The sequence below is a fragment of the Rhinatrema bivittatum genome, chromosome 3, assembly GCF_901001135.1.
Source record: "Rhinatrema bivittatum chromosome 3, aRhiBiv1.1, whole genome shotgun sequence".
Lineage (NCBI taxonomy): Eukaryota > Metazoa > Chordata > Amphibia > Gymnophiona > Rhinatrematidae > Rhinatrema > Rhinatrema bivittatum.
This window is the reverse complement of record NC_042617.1, coordinates 321,973,229-322,001,170: the sequence shown is the minus strand read 5'-3', so window position 1 is coordinate 322,001,170 and position 27,942 is coordinate 321,973,229. Positions and strand designations below refer to the sequence as shown.

General features: G+C 42.6%; 1 protein-coding gene across 1 annotated transcript in view; it reads right to left on the bottom strand.

Annotated features, from left to right (window-relative positions):
* Positions 1 to 5,831: 5,831 nt before the first annotated feature.
* Positions 5,832 to 27,942, bottom strand: part of WASF1 (WASP family member 1) — a 271,816-nt gene continuing 249,705 nt past the window's right edge. Inside the window, 4 exon segments of the mRNA XM_029595276.1 lie at positions 5,832 to 6,514; positions 9,591 to 10,228; positions 20,635 to 20,814; positions 23,073 to 23,245. Of these exon segments, the coding sequence (XP_029451136.1) occupies positions 6,357 to 6,514; positions 9,591 to 10,228; positions 20,635 to 20,814; positions 23,073 to 23,245 (1,149 nt within the window). The 3' untranslated portion in view covers positions 5,832 to 6,356.

Genomic DNA, 27,942 nt, shown 5'->3' with positions numbered 1-27,942 from the left:
GTGTGGTCAAAGAGCAGTGCCTTAGCTTTTTTCTTGAAAGTGAGGTAACACGGCTTCAGGCATAAGAATGCTGGTATTTTGTTTCAGATTTTTGGAGCATAACAACTGAAGGTACAAAGTCTCATCCATACAGGCTATTTATTCCAGCTGAAGCTAGAACAAAGAAGAGAAGCGCCATTTGGGAGGACTGAAGTTTTCTAGTGAGAGTGTAAGGGAAAAAGTTGAGAGATACTCAGGACTTGTAGATAAAGCTGAGGGTTTCAAATTTTATCCTGTTTTTGACCGGGAGCCAATGCAGTTGGTGTATTATTGGTGTTATGTGGTCGGTGGCTTTGGCCCCTACCAAAATTCTAGTGGCTGTATTCTATAGAAGCTGGAGCCACTTCAGACTATATTGTGAGATGCCATTAAATAGAGAGCTGCAATACTTGATTCAGCTGCTGATTAACGCATGTATTACAGTTGCAAGATTGTGTTTAGCAAGGTAGTTGTGCAGTTGGCGAATCTGGTGCAGATGAATAAAGATATGGGTTTCCATTGTGATGTTCTGATCAAATTGACTCACTAAGCTTTTTACTGACTCCTTAGATTGCAAGGGAGCACCTGCCAGGGAACATAAAAACTGAAGGGGATGACCTTGATGACTGAGCTACGATTTGACGAGGTTTGAGTTTGTGTTTGCTTTGCCATTGGCCTACTGCCATAAGATAATCATTGAGTTTAGCAATGGATGAAATTTGGTGTTATCCCATTTTTAAGCACAGTTGGATGTCATAGGCAAATACATGTAAGAAACCACTGACACTATGCACAAATAACCTTTTGATGGATATAATACTATAAATGAATCAACAAAATATCACCTCTAATAAATAGATTATACCATATTTATATCACTCAATATTTTCTTAAAGGAAAAAATCTCTAACCATTCATCTCAGGGGTGAGCAATTCCGGTCCTCGAGGGCTGCAAACCAGTCGGGTTTTCAGGATATCCTTAATGAATATGCATGAGAGAGACCTGCATACCACATTGCCTCAGTTGTATGCAAATCTATTTCATGCATATTCATTAGGGGTATCCTGAAAACCCGACTGGTTTGCAGCCCTCGAGGACCGGACTTGCCCACCCCATTCTAGTTAATCTTTTAAATTTAACCCAATGATAAATTAACAACGAAAATTTTTTTAGCAGCGAAGAGGAAGATTTCATATCATTTCCTTATATCACTGCATTCAGCAGTGTATGGTCATTTTAGTCATAAACCAACCTCCTCCCACCCATTATGAATTTTTGTGTGTATATATGTGCGTGCAAATTTTATATCTATTGTGCTTCAACTCCTCATTAAATTGATTTTTCTTCAGCTCCTCTCGTTGAAATGACGTGAACACCGAATTATTGCCAAAAACGCCGACAGACTTATTTTGTTCAAACTATCAAGAACTGTTAAGCGAAACAACTTCCCTTCAACTTATCTGTCTTAGTTGACTTTAGCCAGTGTCCATGTCCCAACAGGGCCTTGTTTCGAATCCTTGATTCTTCGTCAGGGGACACATGCTGTTCTTGTCCAATAGTTGGTAATATTCGGCGTTTCCTCTCGATTCAATCTGCCATCAACGTGGTCGCCATGTTAGTATAAACCCCAGGCTAGTGTCACTCATATCTGTACCATCTACTACAACTACGACCTATCCTCAATCACGTAGATGACGTAATCATGCAACGTGTTTAGATTTCCCAATAGTATACTGATTTTTTTTGTTTGCACACTAGTACAATGTCATAAAATATATCTTATATATTCTATAGGACACAGCTCATATATCAAGATGTATAATTAAATGAGCATATTCCACTCCAGTTCTTTGTTAAGTCCACGCGGGGACTGTGTGTCCAACGTGAAAATCCAATAGGCTTCCCTCCGGTCCAGCATCTGTCTACGGTCTCCTCCCCGTATGGTCATCACCACCTGATCAATGATTGTCCATTTAATCTGCGCAAATATATGTCCATGTTGAACGCAATGAGTCACGATTGGAGCTGTAAGCGTCTGAGTTTGTAGACGCGACTTATGTTCATTTAATCGTGTTCTGATGTTATGGGTAGTTCTCCCAATATACACTTTCGGACAGTCACACAATAATGCATATATTACATAATCTGAATTACATGTAGTGTGAGATTTTCATGTGATCCTATATCCTGATATTGGATCTTCCCATACAAGACCCTCAATACAGTTTGCACAATGGTTACACTGACCACATCTAAAGTGACCATTAACATTCTGCTCTATCTGCACATGTACTAGATCTTTGATATTACTGCCTCCGGAGGACACAATTAAAGGTGGTTCCTGAAAAATATTGTGAATCCCAAATATATGCCAATGTTTCCTAATTGCTGTAGAAATCGCCGGAAACCCTGTGGTTTGTTTTAACACACAGACTAGATTAGGTTCCTGTTTCTTAGGCTTATAGACAAGGCTTGCCTATCCGAATATTTCGCCTATTTATAGGCTTGCTTGATAATTCTATGCGGATTTCTGCATTGCAGAAATCTTACTATGAGAATCTCTGCCTGGATTTCATATTCAGATAATGTGGAACAAATCCTCCAAATCCAGAAAAATTGACTTGTGGGTAACCCACATTTGAATGAGTATGCATGATGGCTGTGAAATCTGAGTAAATTGTTCCAGACTGTCTGTTTCCTAAATACTGTAGTGACCACTGTGTCCTCCTGGCGTGTCAATGAGACATCTAGGAATGTCATGGTATGTGTAGACCATTGAGCAGTAAACTGTAAATTGCTATTCAAGGTGTTTATCCAAGTGCAGAATGCATTCAGGCGATCCTCAGATCCTTTCCAAATGAAAAAGATGTCGTCAATGTAACGACTCCACATGACAACATCTTGCCACCAGTCAGACGTATAAATACGTGTTTTTTCAAAGTGTGCCAAGTATAAGTTGGCAGTAGTGGGTGCCAACGGCGAACCCATGGGTATACCATGGGTCTGCAAATATAAAGTGGATTCAAACAAAAAATGATTTTTGGTGAGAACCAATTCTGCCAATTGCATGATAAACGATATAGGTATCCTGTGTTTCTCATTTGATCACCAGCCAGAATGAGAAACACAGGATACCTACATCGTTTATCATGCAATTGGCGGAATTGGTTCTCACCAAAAATCACTTTTTTCATAATGGGTGGGAGGAGGTTGGTTTATGATTAAAATGATCATACACTGCTGGATGCAGTGATATAAGGAAATGATATGAAACCTTCCTCTTCGCTCCTAAAAATTTTTTTGTTGTTCATTTATCATTGGGTTAAATTTAAAAGATTAACTAGATGAATGGTTAGAGATTTTTTCCTTTAAGAAAATATTGAGTGATATAAATATGGTATAATCTATTTATTAGAGGTGATATTTTGTTGATTCATTTATAGGCAAATACATGGCATTCAGTGTTGAAGGACAGAATGAGGATGCAGATTGGATGAAATGTAAACGTTGAAAAATAATGGAGAGAGGACTGAGCCCTGGGGAACTCCACAGGTGAAATCAATGGATTGGATTGTTTGTTGGCTATGTGACAAATGCAGTCCGTTAGACAGGAATGATTTGAGCCATTTGAAGGCAGTGCTGCCAATGTCTCTTAGATGTTGAATCAAGAGTTGGTGGTTGATGGTGTCAAAGACTGCCAAAAGATCCAGAAGGTCTAGGAAGGAGTCGCCACCTGGGTCTGCATGCAGCTGGATACTGTTCATGATGGTCATTAAGATGGATTATGTTCCATAGCCTTTCCTGAAGCCAGATTGGAGACAGTTCAGGATGTTATCTTCTAGGAAGTCAAGGAGTTTTCCACTAGCTTGGACAAAAGGGAAAGTTGGACACTGGACAATCGTCAATTATTTTGGGATCAGAGCTAGTTTCTTCAAGATGGGCTTGATAACTGCCTTTTTTGTTTTTTAGCAAGTGAGATGGTGAGCCTTGGGTAAGAATAGCATTAATTATGATGGTTAGCCAATGGTTCAGGTCATGTTTTAGTTTCCAGATGAATCTTGGGAGGAAAGGGTCACTTCTTGTGGGATAACTGTACTGAAGTCAGACAATGGGATACTGTAGGGAGCAAGTTGAGTTGATCTGACCAAAATTGAAAAAAGGGGAACTGTATTAGTGGGGCAACTTGGGCCTAGGGTGAGCAAGGCAGAGGAGGAGATATCAAAAGTGGAACAAATAGTTTGGATTTCTTCCATGAAGAACCAAGCAAAGTCTTTTGCTGTGTGATCAACAGTAGTGGTAGAAATTGTTTAGGATTCAGGCATGGAGAGTTTTCATGCCAGTTTGAAGAGTTTACCTAGATGATTCATGGAAAGTTCCAGTTGTTTGGAAGTGTAGTCTTTTTGCTTATCAAATAGCAATTTTATATTCTTTGGAATACTCCTTGCAAAAATGCAGGTTGGTGTCTGTTTCATGTTTTCACCATGACCATTTGAGTAGACAGGACTGTTTGAGGATAAGGAGACCTTTGTGGTACCATGGGGTGTTTCTGGAGGGGGTCTGGTAGTGTTGGGTTTGAAAAGAACTAGAGCCTCAATGGCTGTAGTGAATTCATTGTTCCATTGCTGAACTAGGAGTTCTGATGGATCTGCGATGGTAGTAGTTGGAATGTTGAGATTACTTACACTTTTGCTTATAACAGAGGATATATTTCTGGTGGGAGGTTTAGGTGTAGGAATAAGAGGGCTTTTTTTTTTGCTTCACAGGACCGCTGAGAATAAGCTATTTTTGTGTGCATTTTTGGTACTGTTGAATAAATTGCCTATAACTTAGAGCCTGACCTATTTGAGAGTTTCTCACACTACCCATATCTCTCACATTTACCACAAGCTTTTTTTTTTTTACCAAAACTGTTTAGTAATAAGATATATACAATGCATGTACAGTAACCATTTTATATTGCAGACACCCTATTCTGACTTGTGCAGACAACAGAATTTCACTTCTCATACAGTAGCGACTGCTGACCTTCAGCCTCAGGTTTCACAATGCCCCAAAAGCTTGCATGTATAAATGTATAATACACACCCTGCTGTGTGCTATTCCCTGTATACAGGATTTTACAGCTAATCAGCTGTAATTCCTCAGACACACAACCACAGAAAAATGAAAAGGGAAATGTGGTACGTGGGTGGACTAGTACTTGCTAAAGCTGTTGTGAAACACTTTGAAAGGAATTTGACCCCCCTCTGTGTATGTCATTAATTAGACTCAAATGATAAAGAGTATGGTGGATGCTGGAAGCTATGCATGCTAGCCCCCCCCCCCCAGATAAGAACTGGATAGGAAGGAGGAAGGCAAACAAAAAAACAGCATCTGCAAAACTTAAAACGTGCAGGTCAGTAGATACTGAATGGAAAGCTCTACCTGTTGTGAGCACAGTATGCATCTCCTATAACCTGCAAAATGCCTGGGCTTCACGTCAACGTTCATGTTAAGCGTTAGAGCTTGCTTCCGACATAGCTGCATGTGTAAGCCGAAACGACGCAAGCAGTATTCAAGGGGGACTTTACTAAGTAACAATTGTGAACATTTAAAATGATTTATTTAAATCAAACTGTTATTAACAACAGTTATAAGTTACACAGCATGTTTAAGTCAGAAGTTTTCACATGAAAAAAAGTTAATTCTTGTATGCAGGCAAAACGGTACCACACAATATGTACTTTGGGAAAAGAACCTGCACATTAAAATAAGGCCATACATCTAAAAAAAATATTTAAAAAAAATCATAAAAAATAAAAAAAACCCAATAAAAACGCAGGACATTTGTCACTGCACACTACACAGACTTTTTTTTTTTTTTTTTTTTTAGTGTACAACCTTCATCGAGGCAGTGGTGTTTCATAGCTAAGCTTAATGTTATTAAAAACATTATCAAAAACGGAATAAAGTTCACATTAGTACATACAGCTGCCCTGGAGATTTCAATCTTAGTTGCCTTCATTAATTTAAAATTCACAAAGTGCACAGGTAAGATATTTAAAAAAAAAAAAAAAAATCTTCCTCAGTCTGCTACTCTATCCACAGCTGCCTCATGCGTAATACTTAGTGGTCTCTTCCAGAGACGAGATGGGCAAGAAAAGACACTGTCAAAATGCTTAGTTTTGTTTTCTCCGATGTGCTAGCTTGTCTTCCTGTAAACTGAAAAGTAGAACAGCAAGGATTAACCGTGTAGTGTGAAAGGGAAGGAGGAGAAAACAGCAGAAGGAACCATGAAGCACCACAATGGACGTCAGCATTCAGGGTGTTCCTGTAGTGTACACGGGAAGTCCTCCACTCACTCCAGCCACTCCACTTCATCAAACTCAGAGTCATCTTCCGAATCGCTGTACTCCACGGCGATGCGGCGGGACAGGATGGTGGCCACGTCGTTCTCGATGCGCTCGTGCTTGGCTTCCTGCTCGCGCTGCTCCTCCACTTTACGGAGCTGGATACCTAGGACACAGCCAGAAAACCATGCAAGTGTTGGGTAATGCTTTTCACTAAATTGCTCTTGAATGGGAATTTATTTTTTTTGTCATTTAAAGTTCTATTATTATAAATATCAACAATATGGGAATTTAGTCACATGGGATCTTTACCTTTCGGAGTCCGCTGGGATCAAATAAATTTAAAAAGAGGCAATTGTTACCTCTGAGGTGGGTTCCACCATTTACCCCATTCCTACAATGTCTCCAAGTGAATGAAAACCTATTGGCTCTATTTTCTTTTAACTTTATTTTTTAATTGTCTAATGTTTAACAATTTTCAAGGGAGAAAGCAATAAAGCCTCTCTAATCAGTTTTACTTACATAACATTGCCCTGAGCACCTCTAAAACAGCCTCCACATTCCCCACACTAGTTTGGATGTGACCCCCTTCATATCAAATATCATCTTTCCCATAGTAATAGCAGGAGTGGGAAACCCTCACATACTGAAGTCCAAATATAAACAAAGAGTGAAAAAAAACAGGCATATAAACATGCTCTTTATGTCAGTAGGATTTTGTTGTTCCATCAACGTCCTAAGGAACCATTGTTAGGTGTTACACATGTATTTCTTTTTCATCATCTGTGGGCCAAATTTGTAAATCTATACATTCTCATTGGCGCATTCTTGCTCCTCTTAACTGTTTTGGAGATCTACCACATTTTATTTTTTACCGTGGCTGCAATTTAAGAGATATACTTGTGTTCTCCGATTTCAGCACAGAAGATAGTTCACCACTGATATCTGTCTGTCTTCAACCTTGTGGTAAATGACATGCACGTGACTTCTCTCTGACTCTCACTACTTTTGAACATTCCTTAAAATTTTCGCATAAGCTGCAGTTTTCAACCAATTGTAGTTCAACATGGGTAGTATATGTTATTAGATGTCCCTGCAATTTACGGTATGTGGGAAAGACATCCCGCGCGCTCTGAAAACTCACATTTTTGAACACTGCAGCTCAATTCGGTGACATACTGAGACTGTACCTCTCACTGCACATTGGCACGAAATGAATCATTTGATTACAGACCTGCGCTTTTGATCTTATCCCTCCTAGATCTCGCGGTGGTGATAGGGACCGGGTCCTTATACCAAAAGAACAAAAATGGATCTTTAAATTACAATCACTAAAACCCTGTGGGACTCAATCTGGACACTGAATGGTCAGCTTTTATGTAGTTCTATGTAATGTGAGGTCTCTGATTGGCTATTCTGAGTCATGTGATTTTCACATCTTTTTTTGAGTCCTTTTAAGTATCTGCTGTGATGCCGGTTTGAGTATAATCATTGGACTTTAGAAGCTGTTCTATGGTACACCTTGGGTACGTTTTGGTTCATTTGCTTTGTATTATTTTTTAAGTTAGTTTTTATATATAAATGACAAGATTTTTTTAAACTGTATAATTTATATAGATTGTTTTTCAATGTATTTTCTGAGTTTGAATGATTTGTTTTATCAACAGCTGGGTCCCTCCCGAAGAAGCCGACTGGCAAAACATGGCCGTGTTAGGGGACTTCAATGCTTGAAACTTTATAGCATATACAGTACAGTGATAATATCAGCATGAAATTAATAAAAATAATATTTTGAACTTGATTTCTGGAACTCTTACATTTGCACCATGTAGTTTAAAAATAACACTGGGATTTAAATTATTTCCTCTGTTTACAATATGTATCCATCCCATACCTTGGTTATTCCTCCTTGATTGCTAGGGAGTGTCTACCGGTCTCCATTTGTATGATAATGTGCAGTGTACCACCACAACCCTCCCCTCCCCCCACCCAATAAAAACATCCTTTTTTTATGTTATTAATCAACTCCTGGGATTGAGAGCTTAATAGAAAAGTCTCAGTTTTCCGGGAACATCAATATGTGAGATTTCTGTAATGTTCATCGGGATCCCTCTCTAAGGGTATAATTTTAGGCATTCCACTTGCGTTGTTACAATTCCTCCCGCAGCTAGAAGCAATATCTGGGCCATCTCTGCAAGGGCATGCTTTCTGTTTGTGGAGTGATAGGAAGTGGAACCCCAGCAGGTGCCTCTGGAAATACCTGCAGCTTGCACGGAGCCCCAGAGAGGTCACTGACCTGCTGTTCTTCTCACTATGTTCCAGTGGAGACTGCACCGTAGCACGTTATATCTGATTTTCCAACATTTTATAATTTTTGAACATAAAAAGCATAGTAAAAGGATGTATCTGTTTGTCAGTAAGAGGGGCCAGCTAGCAAATATTTCAGTGTACATCTACATAATGCCTCAGAAGAAAAGGAATGAAATGTAACAGCAAGGAGGATAATGCAACTGGCGTAGAGAGCTTCAGACTCCCATAGACCTAATGTTTTCACAAAGAATGCAATTCTGCAAAAACAGGAACTGAATTCTCACCAAGTCTCTCAACTCCTGATCTTTCATCACCATGGGAGGCCCAACAATCAAAACAATTCTTCCCAGGATTCAAAACTGTTCTCTGAAAGCCCCAGTGTGAGCATTTGCTCAGCCATCAGCTAGCCACACGCAATCTGAATGTGCATGGTTTCGTTTAATAGCTGCCTCTATTTCCTTTCCTAAGCATTTTCAGGAAATGTACAGGATATCAGTTTTGCTTTAAGTAAATTCTGTTAGAAAGTGAAATACTGATCTTCTATTAAAATGATTAATGAAAGAAACCACTTGACTGGACGCTCTATAAACATGGGGAATTCTACCCCCACCTAAGCTCACTTAAAGAGTCCCTTTTTCCTCTCTACCTATTAGCTACTTTCCTGCCCTTCATCCTTACAGTCACCAGGACCACCTCAGTTGCACTGTTCTTATGATCCTGTCAGATGCTTTGGTGGAAAGCACCAGACAGATGAGACTACACTGCTTGCAATGATAATATTTGTAACTTAAACTCGACTCGCTTTTTGAATATATGAAATGGTTGCCTACCTCTATGCAAAATAAATAAACAAACAAACCCATTCTTGCATTTTTCAAAGCTAATCAATCTGCCTGAGATTACTGCAGTACAGAGAAGCACAGTGTAATTACCTTTGCGTATGGCTTCCAGGAGGACGCTTCTAGCATCGCTGATTACTGGAAGGGTTGAAGGATGGCGTTTAGGCTCAGTGGCGAACTGAGATGAAGGCGAAGGGGGCATTAGTGGAGCATGGGGACCAGGGACGATGGACGTCAGGGGGTGCATGCCGGGAGGTGCATGAGAAAGAGGTGCAACTGGTGAGGACGGCCGAGCGCCAGGAGGCGGCAACGGAGGGGGTGGAGGGGGTGGAGGAAGCCCCTGTATTTCTTCCTGTGGAAGCGGATGGACGGCCATACTTTCGCATACTGGGATGGCTCTGGGGACTGGAGGGGAGGGCTGTACTAGAGGCGGTGCAATTGGAGGAGGAGCTGGGTGAAGGACCCCAGGGGCAATCTGCAGGGGGGCTGGGGGCGGTGGTACCGCCGGAGCCTGCACCGCAGCTGTTGGAGGCGGGGGTGGTGGAGGGACCGGCGGGGGAGGAGTAGAGGTCATCGCAGATCGCAGGGAGGAAGTTGACAGAGCTGACGGCAGCGGGGGTGGAGGTGGTGGTAAAGGTGGAGGAGGAGGTGGGGGAGTGGGGTTCACAAATGCTGGAGGTCTGCCTGTAGCTGGCGACTGTGGGCGATTTTCGATCAAACCTGAGCTGGAGCTGAAATAAGGAAAATAAGAATGCAAAGTTAAAAGTCCTGAAAACAACAGTAAAAGATCTAAGTTTAGTGACAGATGATGATCAATCACATTAACAACAAAACAGGAAAAACTAAAGAATAATTAATACACCATTCCAGTTCTCGATTTCCAGGCTTCCTAAATACACAGCTCTGCTATCTCAAAGCACCAGGGGAGCAGCTAATCTAGTTTCATTTTTCTTCACCCTGCCTCCATCCCTCCCTCCCCGTTTTCTTTCTTCAATGAACCCTCTCTCTCTCGGAAACCCTAGCCGGCTCCAAGGTCTGGAGGGAAGTCTCTCGCCGTCACTCTTTCGCTGTCAGGGATCACCAAAGCAGCAGCAGCAGCAGCACCTGCCTTCCCCCGCCTCAGCCAACTGAGATGAGAGGCCGCCAGAGTGCGCCCGAGCCCTGCCGGCCTCTTCGGACAGGGGCCTGACCGCAGGTCTCCCATGCTGCAGTACATAAGCCAAGGGGGCTGACCTCCGGGCAACTATACTGAAGGCGTTTTCTAGAAATGAAATGCTTTCAGTCGCTTTGCTGATGGTACAGGAAGAGCGGAGCATGAGAGAACCCATCTGAGCAAGCGAATGCACAGAGATACACAAAGTGTATCCACTTTGTTGATAGCCTCTGAAAATCACTGGTATATGTGGATATTCTTCTCATCGAAGGTGGAACGTTTCTTGGGTCATGAACCACGAAGTTTAAATGTGTAGAACTATCTGGCTGGTAGGGTCAAGGTCAGCGAGGAGGAATTCATGTTCAGCTCTGCCTCATTGAGTATCAGTAGACGTTATCATGAGGTCCTATGCTGGCACCTGTGTCAGAGCAATGGGCTGAGAACCAGGGAAGAGAGGGTTCAAATCCCGCGTCCCCCACTAACGCTCCTTGTGACCTTGGGCATGTCACTTTTTCTCCCCACTGCCTCAGGTACCCATTTAGTCAGTAAAGTCTGTGGCAGGGATTTATTGCACCTGAATTTCTAAAAATGCAATTTGCAAAGCCGGGCTAAATATCCAGAATTTTTTTATTATTATTATATACAAATTCATTCCAAACGCTGCTGGAAATATTCAAGGCATTCCGGACTCTAGAGGCAAGCTGAGCTCTGGTATCTCAATGCATGAAATGAATGGTAAATGATGGTTGCTGTGTGGGACCCCCTCAGTTCAGTGTATAGCAAAGGTGACCAACGCCGGTGCTCCAGAGCTGCAAACAGGTCTGGTTTTCAGGATATCCAACAATGAACATGCACGAGAAAGATCTGCATGCACTGCCCCCATTGTATGCAAACCTATCGCATGCATAATCATTTCTGGATATCCCGGAAATGAGACAACGGCGATTTTGATTGGTGACATGATCACTCGGTGGTTATTTAAACTGTGAACCAACAGTTGGGAGGTCTCTGTTCCGGAGGAGAAGACGTTTGAGACACGGCGTCCTGGATAAGGTTAGGTAATTGCCAACAAGAGCCATTAGTACAAGGGACATATCCAGAAGTTTCAAAAGGATTGCTAGTGTAACAATATCAAAAATAGAAAAATGTATAACATTTGAATCAAAACCGCAAATGACTGATTAGTCCGGACAGCCTTTCAAATGTATAAGGCACGTTGTCAGGCTTGCTGATGCGGTTACAAATTCTATAAACATTTTAATGAAAGATTCATATTTGTATAAAAAAATGATTGAAAAGCAACGACTGGGAGTGGCAAAGCGAGATACTTTCTGAGACTGGTGGATTCCTTTTATGTGAATAATAAAATGGGCCCCATGGGAGGCTGGAGCTGTTCTAAACCTCAAAGTGATCTACCAGGACAAAGAGTCACGTCAGGAGTCCCCACCCAAACAGTAATGAGAGGTGAACGTGTGGACTGAGCCTGTACACAAATCTGTTCCATGGGGGCTGTGGGCCGCCGACACGGTCACGGCTCTAAAGCCACGAGTCTTGACGTATGCCCCTCCAGAGACAGGACGGCATAACAGAGAGCGATGCGATCAGCCATCAAATCAGCCTTGCACGCCCTGGATTGCATAAGAGAGCTTTAGACTTCCTTCTACTACCTGGAGTGGACTGAAGCCCCCTCAGAAAGTCTAGCCAAGTGTGAGATGTTTATGCAATTCCACAACCGCAAAACAAACAAACAAAAAAAAACCAAACCCTTGTAATTTGTTGAAAAACCTTATCTACCAGTTGGATGGGGGGGGGGGGGGGACGACGACGACGACTGAACTGAGGGAGGTGAGACCGAAAAAAAAAAAAAATGCAGTTTGAGGCGAGTCGTATAAAAATATTACTCGCCAGTGAAAAAACAAATAGGGCCCCACGCGACAGCCCTGATGCTCCATCACATGCCATCGCCCCTCTTGCGCAGCCTGCTTGTCCTCAGAGAAAGCTAGGGGTGTAAATCGTGTATGCACTGAGCTCAGGCGCTCCCTGGGGTGGAGCTGGCATTTACATGCATACCTGTGATTGTCTAAAAGTAAGAGCGTAAAATTTCCATGTGCATTTTTAGCAGGTGTAACTGTGCACAGGTAGTTTTTGTGGGATAATTTTCAAAGCGAACATACACATGTATGTTTACTTTGAAAACGGATATAACTTTCTTATGTGAGCTGTAACAAAATTAGCCTTAATAAACAGCTTTTACATTATATCATGGGGACAGCCGACAATTGCTCTGCAGGGCATCCACAATAGATACTTACCCCCCCCCCCCCCCAAAAAAAAGGGAAAATCAGAGGGAAGATGTGCAGAAAGCAGACTCCAAATTATCTGAATTAACGGCTAGTAAGCAAGTGGTGAAAAAAGAATAGAGGGGATAATTTTACAACAGCCCTCGAGCAGAAAGCACAAGCAGAAACTTCTCATTTTCAAAGCAGACTTAAGCGTGCAACATCAGCAGGTACGTATGTACCCACACAGCCCTGCACAACACGCGCATGGGAGGAGGAGTAGCCTAGTGGTTAGAGCAGTGGGCTATGAACCAGGAGACCTGGGTTTGAGTCCTGCTGTCGGTCCTTGTGACCTTGGGCAAGTCACTTTACCTTCCCTACAGTACCTGAATGTAAACCGATATGATGTCTCAGATCGAATGTCTGCATATAAAAAATAAATAAAAATATTTATTCACGCCTGGGAACAGGTGCGAGTCGTACACGCTTTCAAAAACCAGCCCAACTCTGCGCCAGGAGTGCCTCTTTCAAGTACCCCCAAAAATTCGAGCAAAATCGCTTCTGCGGGTACTTTTACACGTACAACCTCCAGGACCTGTTTCTGAAAAGCTCGTTTACAAATATCAATGCTTTTTAAAATTATCCCCATAACGAATATATTTGTGTGTGTCTATGCAAATGCAAAAAAAATCTAAAAATTAAGATAGGTGAGTTAGAATATATGGCACTAGATGAAGATCCTGACAAAATATGCATCTCAGACCTGGTGGAAACCCCCCCTCCCCCACCACCACCAATGGGACATGGTGATACCATGGTAGAAAATATAATGAAATGGGAGAGAAGCAACCATTGGTGGGGGTGGCACTATTAAGGATTCTCTTTTGTCCAGGGGAAAAACTGCTCACTGGAATCTCTAGGGATGAAATTCCACGAGTGACAGGGAGGAGTATAACAATGGGGGGTTTACCTCCACCCACCCGACCAGGATGATAACTGAGATCAGAAAGGTTAGCAAATGCAGAAATACTATAACAGGAGATTTCTCAATACCAACTGGGCAAATGTCCCATCGGGGTATGTCAGGGAGGTTACATTTCTAGACACCATAATGATTGCTTCATGGAGCACTTAGTCCCAGAACTATCGAGAGGAATGGCTACTTTAGGTCTAATTCTCAGTGGAATGCAGCATTTAATTGAATTATTTTTAAACCACCTTTCTGAGAATCTGGTGCAAGGGGTAATGCTGATGAGTTGCTTGGCAACGGTGAGAATAATGCAATCAATTCAGATAATCACTGGAGGGAGAATAATGTACAAAACTAGTGCAGTAACACATCACTGTAAAAAGGGCGACTATGATAAAATGAGGAGACTAGCTAGAAGGAAATTAAAAGGACCAGTAAAAAGTGTTAGATGTCTACATGAGGCATGGGGACTATTCAAACATACCATCCTGAAATCCTAGATACAATGTATTCTGCAAATTAAAAGAGACTGAAAAAAACAAAACAAAACAAACTTTTGCCAGTATGGCTAAATTGTGCTGTAAAAAACTATTAATGCCAAAAAGATATCCTTTAAAAAATGAAAAGCAGGACCTAAGGAGGAAACTGGGTAGGAGCATAAGCACTAGCAAGCTAGATGGACAACATTAATAAAGCAGGCTAAGAGAATGTGAGGAGAGATTTGCCGAGCAGGCAAAAAACTAAGAAAACTTGCAAGGGAGTGAGCTGGGGCCATCCGATGCCCCAGGATGGGGTGAGGAATATAAAAAGGGCACAGAGGGAGAATCAGGGCCAGAGCAGAAAAAACAAACTGAATTTTTTGCTGATGGTTCATGAATGTGATCTAGATAGCCAGCTTTTAGAAAAATAAATCTCTTTAGCAATTAGATGCTAGTGTGCAAAACTTTAGGACTTGCATCCATGTTTTTTAAATGGGCTTTCCAATCTGCTGTCCGAAGAGAGGCTAGGGCTGCACTGGAGAGGAGGCAAAGAGACGGTGGCTACTGCAGGAGCCCCTGAGAGCTCACGTCCCTATAGCTTTGGCCAGCAGGAGGCTCGAGTGGCCCTGGAAGGCCACCTAGGGAGGACGGGATCAAGACAGAAAATAAAAAGAAGCAGGCTTCGCAGAGAACCATTTTTCAAAGAATGTTATTTTCAGACATGGGTCAAAACATTGTGATCCATGATCATGATGAAACATCGCCACCTATTATCTAGCTCTTACCTGTCAAGTGGATTTTTAATGATAGGAATACAAAATTCTCTTGGGAGAAAGATGCACAATATTTGACAGACTCCAAGACCTTATTGAGGACTTTGCAAAATGTTTTGTTTTTGAATTCCTTTGATTTGCGATAGTCAACATTAAAATTCTACTCAACTTGTGAGTCCCAGATAATGGATGAAGATTTTTTTTTTATCCCAATTACAGATTGCTACAGCTTGACCAATTTCTATTAATTTCAGTCTGCAATAAAGAAAAGTTGCTTACCTGTGATGAGAAATTACTACTTACCTGATAATTTCCTTTTCTTTTATATAGACAGATGGATTCAGGACCAGTAGATTATGCACCTCTACCAGCAGATGGAGACGGAGCAAACCGGCGTCACAGAATATATATACTCCTGCAGTGACCCCAGCTTGCCAGTATTCTCTTCAAAAGCAACGGTGGACACACTAACAAAAACTCGATTAAAAATCAGATAATCATTTCAGTACTCAGTCAATAGTAAACACTGAACCAATGTGATCTCAACCTACCTCTGATAAGAGGTTCCTGGAGGTGGGTCAGCAAATCTTCATTGGGAGGCTCAGGTGGTACCACTACCCGAGCCCGCACCTTGCTTGGGTTGTCTTGGATGAAAGGACTGAGACCTGCTGAAAAGCAGAGTCATCTGAAAGGTTATCCCTCTGTAGGGATGAAAAGATGTGCGTCCAGCCAAGTTCACGCTGAAAAAAATGTAGGTGCACAAAATTTATGTGCACAAAAGATAGGCATCCCAAGTTTATGTGCTGCAAAACCAAGTGCACTGTCACCGCACCAAGCCTGGGTGCACAACCGATATGTGCCAGAATGTGCACACAGGCAGAGTGCCCAAAAGAAGCTGGGTACACAGTTTGGATGCACTGCCGGATGCACTTTCGTGCACCAATGGTCCTGTAGATGGCAGCCAAACGCACAGAGAAGAGAACGTGAAAACGCTGCTGCAGCCTACTACACAGCGCCCAGAAAGAAGTCTCACAATGGGGCCTAGACCACTCAGGCTGCTCATCCCGCCAGGCTGCCCAGTTCCCTTAACCCCCACGGGAGCGGGAACGAACATCAGACTGGTGCACTGAGTACAGAGAACGGAGGAAGTCCTACAGCAACCTCTCTACTCTGTCTTTTTTTTTTTTAAACTTACCTGATTCTCAGCCTTTCCTGGCCGAGTACAGAGACTGTCTCTGGCTGTGGGGGGAGAGGGCATATACTGTCACTGCTGCACTCTGCTTCCTGCACCCGCTGCCTGACAGCTACTTAATTCAGCTAAGTCCATGCCAGCTGAAGAACCTGCTACCGGATCAAGGCACTCATCTGAGGGGCCACGGAAATCACCTCAGGAATTCTCAACTGGGGGAGGGACCATTAGGTATCATTGTAGGAGAGCGGGGCAACTCACATCTCCAATTTATTCTCCTCTAAATTTGGATGCAAGCCCCAGTAGGTGAAATGCACATCCAACATCTGCTGGAGACAGAGAATACTGGCAGGCTGATGTCACTGCAGAAATATAAATACTGTGACTTCAGTTTGCTCCTTCTCCATCTGCTGGTAGAGGTGCATAACCCACTGGTCTTGAATCCATCTGTCTAAATGCTAGGAAAATATTCTTCATAGGCAGCAGGATAGATCAGCCACACAAATGGATGATATCATCTGATGGCGATGAGACAGAGCAAGAGATCAGAAAACACGAGGTGGTTTTCTGAGCATGTGCAAATCTTCCTGCACAGCCACCGTTGCACAAGTATCTTCTGTCTTTGTACCAATTTCCTTTTCAACTCTAAGGGGAGGAGTGCAAGATTGGGTGGCTGAATTGTCCTGCTATTTATGGAGAAGACCTGTTACAGGTGAACAAAGTTGCTTTCTCTGTGAACAAGTAGGACAGTCTACACAAAGAGGGGACTCCCAATACGAGGTTTGCATGAGCAGATTATGTTCTTTTATCATAGTAAATAAAAGTCACTCTATATTTTATTTAAAAAATGTTTAATCCGCACTATCAACATTACTAGGTGAAAGAAGTTGGAGGGAGGGTTGAAGGACCTAATTAAAAAAGCTCTTGGGAACTGCTTGGCCAAAACTTTCTTGATATGAAGCATTTTTAGGCAGTAATGAGCAGTGGAGGTATAGATAGAAGACCAAGTGGTAACCTTTCATATATCTTCTATGGAAGCAGAGTGAAGACAGGTTGAGGAAGCTAGCTCTGACTTGATGGGTTTGCACCTTACTTTGAAGTTATTGTCCTGTCTGAGTATAACAATAAGAGATGTAATCAGAAATCCATAGAAGAGACCAGGTGACTTTCAGCATCCATGCACGTAAAGCTAAAGATTGAACATTAGGATGAAGATTCCCATTGTATTGAGTGATCAAGCCTGAGAATATTCTCAATTTTATTGACTGGGCACTGAAGCCATGGAAACCATATTTGATGTGGCCAAAAAAGGGCTATTAAAATCATTAGACCTTTTTCTCTTATGAACTTCTGAATTGCTTGGCTATAAAATGGAATCATAGGAAACTCAAAGAAACCCTCGATTCTATGGGATTGAAAAGGTGTCTGTCGCTAGACTGATTCCTGCTGGTGTCAAAGCAGTAGATGGGAAATTTGTTTAATGGCACTCCAAATAAATACATCTACAGAATGCTTCAAAGCTGAAATATTTCCTGTGCTACCTAATAGTTCAATGACCATTCAGGTGGCAACTTGGCATGTCTGCAATTTGATTTGATTCCCTAGGAGATAAAAAGCTATTAGAAACATCTTGGGAATTACCCATTTCCATATTTTGCAGGCTTCTCGACAAAGATTGAAAGAGCCTATCCCTAATTTTTTGATGGTACAGAACATCAGTACTTGATTGTCTGTTTGCATCAACACCACTTTCTCTTTTAACCAAAGACTGAATACTTTTAGGCCACTGAAGAATGCTCTCAGCTTTAGATGATATACGTGAAGCAATTTTTTCTGTGGAGTCCAAGTTCCTTGAAAACAAAAGTCATTCAGCTGAGCTCCCCCATCCTTGACTGAAGGCATCTGAGATTACTGACACTTGAAACTGAGGCTGATGAAAAAAAATGACAAATCAACAGATTTGCAGGGTTTATCTACCATGTCAGAGAATTGTTGAAAGTGTTGGATATATTAACTTTGTAGGAAAGTTTGTTGTAGGTACTGGTTTTATTGATACTTGAAATACCATGGAGCCTGTCTCATGATGCAAAAGGAACAACATGGACTGTTGCTGCCATGTGAATAAACATCTTCATGCAGAAATGTGTCTGAAAGAGTTTGAGTAGTTGGATTTTGGGGAACTGATGATAAATCCTAAGGACTGAAGGCTGTTCATCACACGGAATGTGGAAGAACAAGCTTTTCGTAGGGTATGGCTACACATAAGCCAGTCGCTCAAATATAGAAAGACCTATTACTGACTTATCCCTTTTGACAACTAGGAGAAGGTTGAATTTTGTATTGGAGATATAATTTTCTTGCTACTGGTAATGTAGACAAGGGTGTTTGCCACATACCTTTTGACGATCCTGTAATACTCTGTGAATCAGAACAGCAACAAATTGTTTTATGGCTTGGATATATTTTAGTACACCAAACCAAGTATATCTTTCCTTGGTTCTAATCTCACAGTAAAGTAAACAGAATTGCTTTTTCCTTTTTTTGGACAAAAGCAGGACGACACATCCTGTGACAAAATGTACTTTGGAAGTGGAAGGAGATCTGATGGAAGACCTATGGGCTCATTAACATCAAAATGGTATAAAAGAAAAGTATACGTGATTTAGATTCCTTCTGTGAGTCAGACAACATTATTGATTGATCTTCTGAGGTTGTCCTTTCCTTAGAGAAAGGACACTCCTGAGAATTAGTCTGTGATTCAGTTGACATCAATTCTGATGAGTGTTAATTAAGGTGGAAAATAGTGGATTGATTTTCAGATTTTGGGGTCACAGACTCCATAATGGGAGACATTGATTCTAGCTAGGATAGAGGAGATGGAGGGTCTAGCGTGTTAGTAAAATCATTTTTGTTGACGTCAAGCCACATTTTTTTCCACAAAGGGATGATATTTTTATTCAGCAGGAGGAATTCCAGTAGAAGAACTATCAGACTCCAGAACTAAAATCAGCATAGAAAGTTCATTCTGAATCTACTTCAAGAAAGCAAATTATTGTGTCAGCTTGGCATCAATCTCTGAGTCTCTGTGCTGAAAAGTTGCTCATGTTGACAAGGATGCAGTACCTTTACTTGTATATGGTGATGATGAAGTCTCTCCATTCAAGAATGGCACCACCAACGGCGCTTTCTGGTGCACAGATATGTTATCAGCACCAATGGGGCTTGTCCCAGCTCCTTTAATGCTTCAGCACTGAAGAATGCAACTTTTCTCTTTTTACTGGAGGCAGAATGGTCCCTGCGCTGAGATCCCTCTCAGTCGTGGCACTTAGCATGACAGGACTTTAGCCTTTGATTTTGGCTGGTGATGATTTCCTTTTAGCTGATACAGAGACTTACAGAGAAGTTAAGAGTTCTTTTAATGCGAAGTTTCGAGATTTTCTGGTTCTGGGGGCATTTGGGCATAAGCGGCACAGGGTGGTCGTGTTTATCAGACAATATCATCTTGCAGAAGCAGTAAGGGCATTTTAAAGCCCAGGTTTCTATTTGCCTTTATGAAGAGGTCTGAGACAAACAGGACAAGTACAAAAAATTAAAAATTAAATTTTTTTTGAGCCTCATTAAAATAAAAAAGGGGGGAGAAATACTTCATAAAAGAAACAAAAATAAAGTAACAGAAAAAAATTTGACAAGCACCTTGAGGAGACAAAGGAAGATGCATCCTTTGCACAAGCAGAAGAAAAACAAATTGAGGCAAACTGCATCACAGCAGCTGCATGGGAATATCTACATAATCCACTTTGAAGTGCCTGAAAAGTGAAATATAAATAAAATAAACAGGCTCAGAAAACCTTCTTGGGTTTTCTGAGCTCCAGGAGAGCTTTTTTCATCTCCTTGTCCATGAAGAGTTAAAACATGTCGTGACAGCTATGATGTCATAACAATCACACGGTTTACCACACGCACAAAGATGCCAGAAGAGAACCATTATAGTTCCATAAAGCAGCATTAAATAGAAGGGATCCTGAGAAATGCTATGAAGGAAAAACGTTAATTTTACCCAACCCAATGTCACACCTGAAGACAGACAGACGGATGTTACTTTTCTGTAAATGGCTCGTGAAGTGCCTGATAGTTGCACGTTAGCAAACATCACTTTACCCCTTTCATAGAACACCTGTGCCTGTAAAACCCCCCCCCCCCACAAAACCTGTCCTCCATCTCCTAGTTGCTCAAGCCCTGCTATCAGTGAGACGAGCTTGCTTAGCTGTGATTTCTCTTACACAATATTTCTCACCTGACACAAGCTGGCATGGGTTTCCCGTCCCCTGCACCATGCATGGGTGGAGGCGGTGGTGGCTCATGAGGTCTGATTATCACCCGATCCTCTGCTCTGGTCAGGAGCTCACTCATTTGACTATAGGGTAATGCTGCAAGTGAGAACGGCCCGTCTATATGATCCATGTATGCCTGAGGTCTAAGAACAAAGAGAGAGAGAGAGAGCACTGCCACAGCTGTACGCCCATAACCAATAATTTGGTTTGCTAAACTGATTCGTTTGTGTTTCAGAAGTAGGAGGCGAACTTTACTCCACAATATGTTTTTAGTTCAACTTTAGATAAACTTTGGGTGTAATACAAACTCTTCTGCATCAGGATGCGCCAGTGAGAGCCCAGATATCGGGACTGTAACTCCCGCTTTCTTCTGGTCTTGTCGATTTTCTCCCCGCCACACTAAAACAGGACTTTTCTGCGGCAAGACACAACTTCCATTGTCCTAATCATTAACGTAGTTTCTATAGTCTGGATTTAACTGGTTAATGCCTTACAGACTATAGAAAAACGTTGTGTGCCATCCAGATCCACACATTATAACGGACAACATGAGCGCCTCCTCCTACATCCTTTTCAAAAGAAGCTGAACAGTTGATTCAGTATTGATCGGGGGGGGGGGGGGGGGGAGGGTGGGGATGCGAACGACAAGAGCTGACAGCTGCTTAGGGAACAACAACAAAAAAAGGCAGGTGCTCCCAATCCTAAGCATGCCAGCACTTGCATGGAGGAGGAGGAGGAGGATCAATCGCACCAAAGGCGCCACAGAGCAGCCAGAAGGAAGATAAAGATCACAGGATGGAATTTACTCATAAAAGGTAAAATAAGCAATATGCAGAAAGGGCAGAGATGGCCGCTCGCTCGCGAGCTGGTTTTCTTTCCTTCCCTTCACAGTTACCGGCATAGATGGTGGCAGCCAGCATCACGGAAGTGGGAAACATACAGCGAAGAGCATTACAGCAAACCGTGTCGCTTGCTTTTACACCTGAATACACAGAAGGCTTTCATCCAATCTACTCGAAGAGGGACATTTACAGCTAAAGAGCAAAAATATAACAGAGTGCCTGGGATCGTTTCATTCGAGTGCTGTACAGAGTTCCTCATCCACATTCCGTGCTGAAGGAATTCAAACACTGGAGGGGTGTGAATTCCAAGACTAAATACGACAACCTTGGGAGCCTTCACCCCCCTGAGGTCACTCACAGTCTGTAACGGGACACCTTCGGCAGAGTGCTGTGCTTACACAGAAACAGGATGCCAGAAAGAGATACCTATTCTAGTCTGCCCATCCACACCCAACTATTCAGCTCTACGATCCCTCCCACTCCCCTCAGAGATCCCCTGCATTTATCCCATGCTTTCCCGAATTCAGACACTGTCCTGGTCTCCACCGCCTCTGCACGGAGACTGTTTCTATGCATCCATTACACTCTTTGCCTTACATTGATCCTGCGTCTACCCCTTTCATCCTCATCCCGTGATCCCTCGATCTAGAGCCTCTGTTCCTTGGAAAGAGGCTCACGTCCCGAGTATGGAAACCTTTGAGATATTTGAATGTCTCTATCATATCTCCCCTATCTCGTCTTTCCTCTTGTCATTATAAAGTCTATCCCCGTATCCTTTATAATGACAGCCACTGACCATTTTAGTAGCCTCCCTCTGGCCCAACTCCATACCTGTTTATATCTTTTTGAAGGTGCAATCTTCAGAATTGTACACAGCATTCCAAGTGAGGTCTCATCAGGGACCTATACAGTGGCAATATCACCTCCCTCCTGGTACGTACAGGGAAAGTGGCAATATCACCTCCCTTTTTCTGCTGACCATTCCTCTCTCCCTGTGCAGCCAGGCATCATATGGCTTTTACTCTCGCTTTATCTACATTTTTGGCCATCTTATACATCGATTCATTATAAGGAACAAAATATTAATAAATACCATAATTTTTTATGGCAAAAGCTGAAAAATGTAAAAAAAACATATCAAAACTTTTTAAGAGAACATCTGGGCAGCAGAGGCATCTGCTGCATCCTGGCCCTACATACTGTGCACACAGCTTTCTGGAGGACCTGTCTGCTGTTTAATGTACTCTTCTCATACATGAATTTTCTATCCTCTGGGCGACAGAGGCATCTGCTGCATCCTGGCTGTACATACTGTGCACACAGCTTTCTGGAGGACCTGTCTGCTGTTTATTGTACTCTTCTTGTACATGTATTTTCTGACCTCTGGACAGCAGAGGCACCTGCTGCATCCTGGCTGTACATACTGTGCACATAGCTTGCTGGAGGACCTGCCTGCTATTTATCGCTCTCTTCACAGTGATCGCCACATGATTGTCAATTTTTGTTCAGATGTAGGTACCGTAATAATATATTAAATATTCTATTGGTAAGCACAATACCTTGAATCAAAATGTGAGGCTGGGCCATTAACAACTTCCACGTGCTTATGTAAGAGATTAATATCATCCTCGGCCAGCTCTTGGCCTTGGGCTAACTTCTGCCACTCTCTCCGCCTGTCGTGAGGTGCCCGGGGCACTTTTTCTGGCTCATGAGGACGATCAAGATTCTTCTGCTGGGAAAGGGTGGAAACAAAAACAGAAGAGGTTAATACTTCCAGTCAATCAAGCCCTTCCAAGCGCAAGCACAGAGGAAAGTCTGAAGCTAAATAGAGCAGTACATTTCTGTTACTTAGGTCGGCGCGTTTGAAAACTGCCCTGCCTCTGATGCAAGTCCATGGAGTAACTTTTACCTTAGAGGCAAAAAAAAAAACCAAGAACATGCATACGGATATCTGCTTTCTTTCTGGCCAAGACGACATGTATAGTTTTGAAAGCCTATTACTGTGTGTTTTGTTGTCTCCCTAGCCCTGTCTGCGCCCATGGAAATGCCTCCAAACAATACTTATAAAATGACGCTCCCCCGCACTGTGAGGAGTAAGTGTAAGCTGCAGCCTGCGTGCTGACACCTCTCTCTCTCTCTGCTCTGGACAGAGAATGCAACAGAAACCTAGCATTTATTTTACCCTTAACGCACAACCCAATTAGCCCAGGGATTCACACAATACCATTTGCTTCAGATAAGAAATTTTATTGTAAGGCAATTAGGAATAACACTAACAACTCAGCACGATCTCAGACCAGGAGCTTATCCTAAAAACCTTACCACAGAATATACTCGTGGTGGTTAGATCTAAACAGATGTGTTAGAAACTAACAAGATCTGCATGCAACATTGCTAAACAAGCCTGTTGACTGCCCCCCGCCCAGACCCAGTCTCACCACTCTGAAGATTGTCCTGGTCTCAGAGCTGCGCCAGGAGCTTAAATTCATGAAGACTGGGAAGCAGGCTGGTGCTCTCGGCACCCTGCTGAGTTTGTAGAGGACTTCCCTGGTCCCTTGAGTGGAACTAGGCAAATTCGGCTCTGGCTATGAGGTAGCAGGGCAGGAGACTCCTTATGCTCAGTGCCTTCCAGGATAATGGATCTTCTCCTTTAGCTTACCGGCAGGGAGGGGCTGCGGGCAGTGACTCAGTGTCATCTTGATGGTGCTAACGGATCTTCAAGGCTGAGCCCTGAGCCCTTGCTTCCCTGCTGTTTCAAGGGCCAAGATATGCATTATTCAGTGAGCTAATGCATACAAAAGAAAGGTACATGAACAGGCGCAGGATTGGTGGTTCTCCCTCACTTCGGACAGCTTGATGCTAGCCCTCGTGTTTCATCCGTGAGCAGCGTTACAGGGAGCTGACCAGGGAAGAGACCTGGTTTGGATAAAGACTTCTCTGCTGATTGGAAGGGTTCTGAAGATCTGTTTTCACACACATACACACACACACATATATATACACTCACACACACAGGGCTTGCATTGTCTTTGATACTCTCTGTGGCCAATACTATTGGGGGCGCTAAACCTATCACAGATTTTTACTCGTGTTTTAGCTCAAGTTTTTCGGCACCAGCATAGCCCTGGTATGTAAAGAGTTTTAACATCCAAAAAACCCACGGCAGGCTTAGCTCGGGTGCATGCAAATTGCAGGGTAAAGCCTAATTAGCTATTACTCTGCAATGCAAAGAGGCACGCTAAGCAAAAGACTGCCTAGCGCGTCCCCTACTACCGCAAGAAATGTAACGCCTGCTCAGAGGCAAGCATTAAACTTCATACAGCTGGCCTGACCAAAGGTCCCCCCCCCCCCCCTCCCCAGGGTCTAGCCTGATGGGCCAAGTGGTCCGAGTCGGACCTGGGGCTCCTCTACCTGAAATGGTACATTTGGAAGGTCCATGTCTTAAAACAAAGCTTTCTGTGTCCTTTAATTTTGCGGTGTAGTATGGGAGATGCAGTATTTATATAGAGGAATTCGTCTCGGATATCCGGTGACGTCATTTGAGAGATACATTTAAACTAGTGGTGTTAAGTTCTAAATTGACATCTGAGACGCTGAGGCGCCATGTTTGAATCCTTCATAGAGACGGTTAATGTGTGTCCGGGTGAGTGTGAAAGTTAAATAGGGTTTAGGAATGATTGATTGAAGTGCTTTTTCACAATTTTGGGGTGTTGAAGATTATGGAGTTTAAATCTTAAGCTGGAGTGTCTAATTTTAATGTTTTTAATTTGTAGGATTATAGAATATTTTGCCTATATGGATTGAATAAAATTCCCCTGAAGAAGACTGAGATTCAGTTGAAACATGATTCATGTTGGGAGCATTTTGATACAGCACAGCTTGGTGATATAACAGATTTGTTGGGCTAAGTATTCTTTTTTAAATTTGGTGTTTGGTGGTAGAGTCTAAGATACGTTTAATATAATAGTGAAAGATCTAATAAAAAATTGATTTAATAAAGAAATTATTGATACAATAAAGTGAAAGTGTTTAGATACAAATGACAATAAACGATTAAAAGAAAAACGCTCTAAAGGCTGAATACAGCCTGCGGCCCATTGCGTGGCGAGAGGCTGCAGATTAAAGAATTACAGAGCTTTTGATTTACGATATTGTCATTTGGTGATATTAAGCGTTTTATAGAGTTGTAGATTATATTTGGTCTCCTCTCTCCTCTATTCTATTGAGTGATTAATTAGAGAGGAAGCTGCTTCTATTTGTTGTGATTAAAACAAAGCTTGCCAGACACCAAATCCCCCCTCGGCAGGAAGTGAAGGACTGAAAAAATTAATATTACGTTTTCAGTTATCCGTCTAAAAGGCTTTTGAATATTGACCTCTTCACTCCTACTGGAAATAGGTAGCAGGCACTATCTACAGTAGGAATCCCTTGAAAATAATCCAAAACCATGTTTGAAAAAGATTTAAGAATATAAAAATATAAGAACATGCCATACTGGGTCAGACCAAGGGTCCATCAAGCCCAGCATCCTGTTTCCAACAGTGGCCAATCCAGGCCATAAGAACCTGGCAAGTTCCCAAAAACTAAGTCTATTCCTTGTTACTGACGCCAGTAATAGCAGTGGCTACTTTCTAAGTCAACTTCAGGTAATGGACTTCTCCTCCAAGAACTTATCCAATCCTTTTTTAAACACAGCTACACTAACTGCACTAACCACATCCCCCGGCAACAAATTTCAGAGCTTAATTGTGCACTGAGTGAAAAAGAACTTTCTCCGATTAGTTTTAATTGTGCTACATGCTAACTTAATACAAGAAATACAAAGATCCCAAAGGGAGGAGCACAAAGAAGAATATCTGATTCAACTGAGGGAGACTAAGAAATTAATCAAGTTGGCAAAAAGTCAAGCAGAAGAGAGGATTGCCAAGGAGATAAAATATGGTGACAAAACATTTTTCAGATACATCAGCGAAAAGAGAAAAGTCCAAAGTGGTATAGTGAAATTGAAAGGTGGAAATGATCAATGTGTGGAGGGAGACCAAGAAATGGCAGAAATATTAAACGAATACTTCAGCTCTGTGTTCACTAAAGAAGACCCTGGAGAAGGACCATCTCTACACAACAAGAAACTGGAGGGAAGCGGAACAGAGGAAAATCCATTTACAGTAGATAATGTATGGGAAGAGCTAAAGAATCTGAAAGTGGACAAAGCCATGGGGCCTGATGGGATTCATCCAAGGATACTGAGGGAGCTCAGAGATGTGCTGGCGGGACCGCTGTGCGACCTGTTCAATAGATCCCTAGAAACGGGAGTGGTGCCGAGTGATTGGAGAAGAGCGGTGGTGGTCCCTCTTCACAAGAGTGGGAACAGAGAGGAGGCTGGTAACTACAGACCAGTTAGCCTCACTTCAGTGGTGGGAAAAGTAATGGAGTCACTGTTGAAAGAGAGAATAGTGAACTATCTACAGTCCGGAGAATTGATGGACCAGAGGCAGCATGGATTCACCAGAGGAAGATCCTGTCAGACAAATCTGATTGACTTTTTTGACTGGGTAACCAAGGAATTGGATAGAGGAAGAGCACTCGATATCATATACTTGGATTTCAGCAAAGCTTTTGATACGGTTCCGCACAGGAGACTGGTGAATAAAACGAGAGCTTGGGAGTGAGTGCCGAGGTGGTGACCTGGATTGCAAATTGGTTGACGGACAGGAAGACAACGTGTGATGGTAAATGGAACCTTCTCTGAAGAGAGAGCGGTTTTAAGTGGTGTACCGCAAGGATCGGTGTTGGGAGCGGTCCTGTTCAATATCTTTGTGAGCGACATTGCGGACGGGATAGAAGGTAAGGTTTGTCTTTTTGCGGATGACACTAAGATCTGCAACAGAGTGGACACACCGGAAGGAGTGGAGAGAATGAGACGGGATCTAAGGAAAACTGGAAGAGTGGTTGAAGATATGGCAGCTGAGATTCAATGCCAAGAAGTGCAAAGTCATGCATATGGGGAGTGGAAATCCGAATGAACTGTATTCGATGGGGGGGAAAGGCTGATGTGCACGGAGCAGGAGAGGGACCTTGGGGTGATGGTGTCTAATGATCTGAAGTCGGCGAAACAATGCGGACAAGGCGATAGCTAAAGCCAGAAGAATGCTGGGCTGCATAGAGAGAGGAATATCGAGTAAGAAAAGGGAAGTGATTATTCCTTGTACAGGGCCTTGGTGAGGCCTCACCGGGAGTACTGTGTTCAGTTCTGGAGACCGTACCTTCAAAAAGACAAAGACAAGATGGAGGCGGTACAGAGAAGGGCGACCAGGAAGGTGGAGGATCTTCATCGGATGACGTACGAGGAGAGATTGAAGAATCTAAATATGTACACCCTGGAGGAAAGGAGGAGCAGAGGTGATATGATACAGACTTTCAGATACTTGA